This window comes from Echeneis naucrates, chromosome 12 (assembly GCF_900963305.1).
Source record: "Echeneis naucrates chromosome 12, fEcheNa1.1, whole genome shotgun sequence".
NCBI classification, from domain to species: Eukaryota; Metazoa; Chordata; class Actinopteri; order Carangiformes; family Echeneidae; genus Echeneis; species Echeneis naucrates.
In genome coordinates, this window is record NC_042522.1 from 15,801,905 (window position 1) to 15,808,941 (window position 7,037).

The 7,037-nt window shown below is 41.1% G+C and overlaps 1 protein-coding gene across 1 annotated transcript; it reads right to left on the minus strand.

Annotated features, from left to right (window-relative positions):
* Window positions 1–2,626: 2,626 nt before the first annotated feature.
* LOC115051581 (protein CutA homolog) lies at window positions 2,627–6,771 on the minus strand. Its single transcript, XM_029515024.1, has 6 exons — window positions 6,642–6,771; window positions 6,041–6,162; window positions 5,012–5,071; window positions 3,553–3,598; window positions 3,401–3,450; window positions 2,627–3,076 (listed from the first exon to the last, which is right to left on the minus strand). Exons 1-6 carry the CDS (start codon window positions 6,744–6,746, stop codon window positions 2,974–2,976), a joined length of 486 nt encoding a protein of 161 aa, XP_029370884.1. The 5' UTR covers window positions 6,747–6,771; the 3' UTR covers window positions 2,627–2,973.
* Between the last annotated feature and the right edge of the window lie 266 nt (window positions 6,772–7,037).

The following is a 7,037-nucleotide window of genomic DNA, read 5'->3' on the forward strand; positions in this document are numbered from 1 at the left end:
AAACAATAGTGTGTAGGCATCTTTTGACGAGTTCATTTTATTGACAAGACCATCTTCAATAGCCATTTGAATTGCTTTGGCTACTTGCAGCTCCTTAACTAAAACCTGGCCTGGGGGGGGGCGGTATACTGGGGACATGAAGTAGAAATAGGTTGGGTTGGTGAGCAGATGTCACTAAGTCAATTAATGCTGTGGGCCTCTGACTTTTCAGTCAGCATAACTTTCAGTTATGAATTTATATAGGGTCCTTGTTGTAATCCATCAGGTCTGTAGTTTTAAATGTTAATAAGTTGTTAAATACATGGACTTTGGTCCCGGGGCCCTGCAGCCCTTTTGGTTAGTGGTTAAAACGTCCTAATGCATTAAAGAGCTAAAAGGAAAAAGCAAGCTTGACACTGCAGGAGGTTTTCTCTCAATCTGGTGACAAAGATTTCTAATTGAGGTCGAAAAAAAGGCCTATAGCAAGAGCACGTGATTTATCAGCATTAAAGTTATTAATTACAGATAAAATGCGACTCTAAACCGGAACTTGAATACCTTGTAGTGGGATTGCATGAAACTACCTTGGAGTATTTATATATTCAGCATGAACATATGTAAAACGATGTAATTGAAAATGCACAATTGTTTTCTACAAACAAAGTCCAATCAAACAAGTGAGTGGGGGCCTCCCTGTTTCTTGCAGTAATTCTTAATTATCCTGTTCCTACCTCTGCAATCCATCAGGGATCTTAAAAACACAAGGAGGAAGAGCCTGCCATATGTATTTCTACATAACTTGGAATGTGTTCATATGGTTATGCATAACCTGACATTTCTTTAGTTAGCACAACCAATTAGGCTTTGTCTGAATATACCGTATAGAAGGTCTCCACAGAGTTTCCCTCCGCTGGATTCTATAAAGCAACGAAAACTAATTATGTATCAGATGTAGATTAATAAGGTCTCAGTGAGGTTGGTAGTATTTTACAACAATATACGAAAGAAAAAACATACACTTTTAACTTCATGTCAATGCATTGATTGCATTTGAAATTGATTTTTGTGTGAACATTACTGAGAGATTTCATTAACCTAAGAGATATTATATTTTTTGTTCCTTTTCCGGGGTGTCAGGGCAAAAGATCGACGGTCCCCATGTGAAAGCCCCACGTGTCTATGATCCGAACGTCGGCCTCTTATTGTTTCAGAAGTAGCAGAGAAAAAAAATGGCTCCTTGTTTAAAGGAGAAGGAGCTCTTAAAAAGAAAACAGCAAACAGTTTTCAGCAGAGAACTGAAAAAACAGACTTTTTTGCTTTTAGTTTTGAAATGGAAAACATCACAATAAAGTCAATGATTGACATGATTTGCTTTTTTTTTTTTTTTTTTTTTAAATGTGCATCGAAACACCACCATCTAGTGAACGTGGCATCAAATTGCAGGATACATATTCAGTTTATATCCTGCAATTTGTATTTACAATTTAAAGTGTAGTTTTCTGCGTGTATGCACATGCAAATACATCAGTTTGAGCTGGTATTGGTATTGAGGTGTATGACTTGATTCACGTGTGGTGAAATGACATCTTACCACACAAAACCACAGTCATCACATGGCCTGATTTGTGGACTTGACGGGGAGGATTACTTTGGCTCCACGGACACAACACCCAACTAAACCATGTCTGCAGTTTCTTTGTTGGGGCCTCACACCGGAAACCCTCTTCCTGCAGGCTGAGGCTTAGAGTTTTCTGTTAAAATGAGGTCCGCATGCATGACTGAAAAGGTCTCTGTTGCCACCAACATGACATCATATGACATTTGTTGTCTTTAACAATATTGTTTCTTTTTTTTTTTTTTTTTTTTGGCGTGGGTGCTTCTGAGGAGATCAACAATTTAGCGCTCTGATCAGCAGCAGTTCTTTCATATACAAACCCAACAATTTAAAACACTTTCTAATTACACATGAGAACGCATGAGACGTAGGAGGTGAGGAGGAAGGGAGATTTTAAAACACCAAATACTGTTATGTTTGTAGAATTTATCCTCCATGTGGCTTCAATTGTTTATACATGATGCCAGTAAATCTGCTGTAAGTAAAAAAATTAGCCAAGCTGGAAAAGAGCGAGACAGAAATATTTGCACAAGCAGTTCAGTCACCAGCTGCTTCTCTCACACTAATAAAAGGCATGCAAACCCATCATGTGCATCAAGTGTTTGTCTCCTTCATCCACAGCCAGAAAAATCAATCAGGTATTGAGTGGTAGGTGCGTGTAGATTGCTGTGACATCCTGTTCCCCTGAGAGTCACTGACCAGGTGTCTCTTGGAAAGCATGCAATTTGGTTGAGTAGCACACAATGAATTCAGTTCTTATAAGTGCAAGGTAATAATGAAGAAGCAACATTGTGGTCAGTAACAAGGAATACACAATTGTAATTCCTCCAGTTTCCTTGCAGGGATCTTTCTGATTTTAATAAATTGGTTCAACTAACTAGTCCATCAAAGCCCCAACAATGAATTTTACAGGAAAGTCTTTTTTTATAAAGACGACACTGTTATCCGTAGAGGAAGTGCAACATTATGAGCATTGTGTAATGTGGAAGGAGAGAGTACATGACACAACTTGACAACCACTTAGTAGTTTGATCAGTTTAATCCTTGTGTCAGTTTTAGCAGTGATGAGGAACTGATGGTGTAATAGTACCACGGTACAGTTCACTACAACTTCACTCGTCCCATTGTACAATTCGAGCCAATCAGAAATGAGTATTTTCTGTGGCTGTCTAAAACTCTGTAAAAGACTGAAGTCAAATCTCCAGTTTTCGGTGAAAAAGGTCAGAGCAGAGTAATGTAACTGTCTTGTGTTGAACATCAAGAGAGCGTTTGTATTCTGCAAGTGGAAGTGCACATGGCCCAGTTCCCTTAATGGGCAGCAGTCAATGTCGGGGCTCGCTTTGATTTTTTTATTTTTTATTTTTTATTTTGGTGATGAATCAGTCATCTGGAATTGCTTCATCCATCCACTTCATGTAAGCCAAACTGCCGTCTTCTGCCGGGAAGCTAAGGACTTCTGGGTTTGCATAGGGATGGATAGACCTTGAAGGGACCCACGTAAACAACACAAGCAAACATGTTACTCTATATAAACAAGCTGCTTTTGTGTAACCCTTTAGCTAACCTGCGTTTATTCTAGTCCTAATCACTATTGGCAAACTGGCAGGCCTCTTTGTTAAGTCCCTGATGTGAAGTAATGAAATTTCAAGCACACAATAATCCCCAAATTGAAAATTACCCTCACTAACTACGAACTGATTGTTATTGTGCGCCTAGAGGAGCACACAAAGCGTGAGCGCTAAAAAAGGTTTTGAGGTTTGATTTACATTTTGCAAAACAATCACATCACATAAGGCGAAGCCTCACCTCACATAATCTATGATTTGGTGGATCCTGGAGGTCTTTGTTTTCACCAGCTGCAACAACAGCAACGACATGTCATCTCACGGTTTTGCTTTATTTCAACGTTCCTGTTCAGTACATCTTGATCACAAAGGGACTTTTGTCAGAAAACTCACCATGAGAATTTCGCTGGCATCCTGGATTTCTCCCTTCCAATAGTACCTACAGAACCACACAAAATAACACACAACAAATTTGTTGCTGAGGCCAAAAGAATTGCAGTGTATCTACAGCCTGCAGAACCTTTAAATTCAGGTTGGCTTTTTATGGTGCCACAGTGACATCACTGAAGAGTTCCTGCCCGGCTTTTATGCACAAATGCACAACAGCCTTTTTCTCTTGAAACATGTTGTTCTCTTTGGATTGTGGAAAATGATTCCACACAAAACAAGAGCCGACGCTTAAGCATGTTGAATGGCTAAATGTCGAAATTAATAAATAACTGAAACTGCCTTTGTCCCCATGGTGACCATGATGGTGACCCTGAAATTGATCAGCACCCTCTATTTTTAGGCTTTAATATTTCCTCCTCTGTTCACTTACTTCCTCATGTCCTTTTATAGCCTGGGTTCTCACTTCCTTGTATCACCGTGGTTATGCATTAACAGGAAAGTTAAGCCATCCATATAAACACATGACTGCTTTGAAGGCCAACCGTCCTTCAGTTTCTAATGATGCAAAAAATAATAAAAGCGTTCAAATGTGTCCCCGTTCAACTCGGTCCTTTCCTCAGTAGCCACAAGTGCAGCTGAGGACAAACAGGAGATGCAGCACGTTCAGAAAGTATCCAGATCCCTACACCTTCTGCCACATTTTGTTTTCCTTCATTATCGACATTCTGACTCAAACTGACAAAGCAAAGACAGAGCTTTAGACATTTTATAAAAAAGCAAAAACTGAACAATCCCACATAAGTATTCAGACCCTTGCTGTTGTGGCTTCGAGTCCTCTTGGGGTCGATGCAACAAGCTTCCCCACTCTGATACTCTTCTCTGGAATTTAGCCAAACTCTCTTAGGTTAGATTGGGACTGCAAGGAGAAAGCTGTTTACTAATATTTGTGATGTCTTTAATGCTTTGGATCAGGTTTTCATCCAGGATTTTTCTGTTTGGCACTCCATCAAACCAGCACAGCCTCGGTGGGCCTCTCCCACACCATTATGCTGCCACCACCATTATTCACTATTGGTGAGGTAATGACTGGTGGCTGGTCTCCTCACGACATCACGCCTAGACTTGAGGCCAGTCTTGCTTTCATCGGGCCAGAGAATCCCCATCTTAGAGCACTCATACATGTAGTTTTCAGATATTTTTCTGCAAAGCCAGGTCATGACCGATCAATAGAATTTACATCAGCTGAACTCCAAAGATGATCAAGAAAAATAGCAGGTACCTAATCTAAATTTAAAGTGTCACAGAGGAGGGTCTGGATAGTGAGAGACTTCAGTTTTTCCCTTTCAGGTGCGGAATACTGCATGTGCGATATGTGGAAGAGGTTTTTAACCAGGCTGCACTTTGTGGCTGTGTGTCAGCTGGGCAGAAAGTTATGTCAAAATAGCGGTCAAATATGATTTACATAGTGGAAGTCCTGGAGAGAATGTTAATACTTGCTGCCAAGCGTCGCTCCATGATGGCCCTGCAGAAGAAGACAGAGTGGTGGGGAGTGTGGATGGGAATGGAGGGGGCAGACATGCAAAGAGAGGAGAGAAAAATTAAACACTTACAAACCGCCAGCTGTTTGTCAATTACAGCATGAAATTGAGCCCTTCATTAAGGTGCTCTTCGAGGAACCTGCAGGAAAATATCTCAGTGCAGTATATTTGGGGAAAAAAGATAGCAAACTTGGCCTGCTGCTGCTTCCGAGCTGATTTTTATAGTTTATCACTGTGCCCCTTCCTCTAACCAGGGGCTCTGGAGGAAGTGATTTACATATCTGGCTGCCTCTCTGTAGCTACTTTCTGTCTTGACATGTGGTAGATAGATGGAGCTCATTTATGTGCAGCTAAAATGCCAACAAAGGCGAGGATTGCAAACACAGCTCTCTACCAGCAGCGGGTGTGCCGAGATTGTGTCTCTGCTTTTATAAAGAAAAGTCACTTGTCTTCGACTGACTTTGAATTGTTTCACTTAAATTAAACTCTGTTGTAAACCATAACCAAAGCATAAACAATCCAATTCTCTTAGAGATGATAGCAGAAGCTCAAAATGTTGACTGCGATAGTATGTCGTACAGTATGTTGTAGAGATTTTTGCAATTTTTGCAAAACTAACTGCAGCGTCCGCTCTCATATTCACTACCCAAACAGAAGATGTCCTGATCTTAGCTAACTTTCAATTTTATTATATAAATAGAACAAAATAAATAGGAGGCGTTATATTATGTACTCTACTTCCTTTCCGTGACTGAAGGTGACCAAAGGATTGAGCTTTGCTTCAGACTGGTGACACTGACTTCTAAATAGTTGCCGTACTTTCTGTAGCTCCTTTGAAAGTGTCACACTGGCCCCGCTGAGGTGTTGAGCTGAATCACCAGCTGAAACCATCCGCTTACAGTGTTTATTTTTTGTAACCTGATATGATAGTGGTAACCTCAACACTACTGCACCTGCCAATGTCCTTGGCTGCCTGTTCGGTGGGACTGTTGAGCAGGAGGACAGAATGGTGTCCAGGCACATAACTCCTTGTGGACCAAAACCTGTAGTATTGGGACACGGTCAGGACCAAGAGCTGGAGAAGGAGAGGAGGATTGTGGGTGATGTTTGCATCGGCGGTAAATTATCTGGACATGTTGCCTCTTCGTGTTATTTCTACGTCCAGATGGAGCTGAATTATACCTAAATTTAACAGTCTCCTACCCTCTGAGAGGACTGCTACGTTTGTGTTGGATTGGATTCAGTATTTATCCTCGTATTATTTGGCGCTGTCTGTCAGAGATAAATGTGTATAGGCTCTTGGCTTGGATGAAGGGACCAATTTATAATCTGTCCTACTTCTCTGCACAGCATCACAGCCACAGACGTGGATGCCCGGGAGTCCAACACAAAATGATGTCAGACATAAATAAGATCAATAACAACTTCGCATTCCCGACATCAGAGCCTTCCTGATCTGGGTTTACTTGATACTTTTCTTAAAGTTGTTTTTTTTATTTATTTTTTTTTTTTTAATTATAAATGTCCATACAATAACATCACAGCAGCTCTTACCACACAAGATATGATCAACACCGGCCGATAGACGGACTGGAGGACAAGCGCTTTGTGACAGCGCTGGAAGAGCCAGTCCATCCTGTCAGTGGCAACAAATGTCATTCCCAGAGTCCGGCTTTTAATAATAATTAAAAAAAAAAAAAAAAACCCGAACAAAACAAAACGGGGGAACCTGTGCGGAATCTCATCCATTCATCATTATTACATATCACTATTTCTGCCTCTGCTGCTTCACATCATTTACAACACAAAGCAGAAGTGCCTTGTGTTGACAGGTGTTGCAGGTCGGGTCGGTTAAAGACGCTGAGAAATATCCGCGCCCTCTCATTGGTTGCTCCGACTTCCTGGTCGCACCGGCGACCAATAGGAATGGCCCTCTCACCTCCGCCGCCC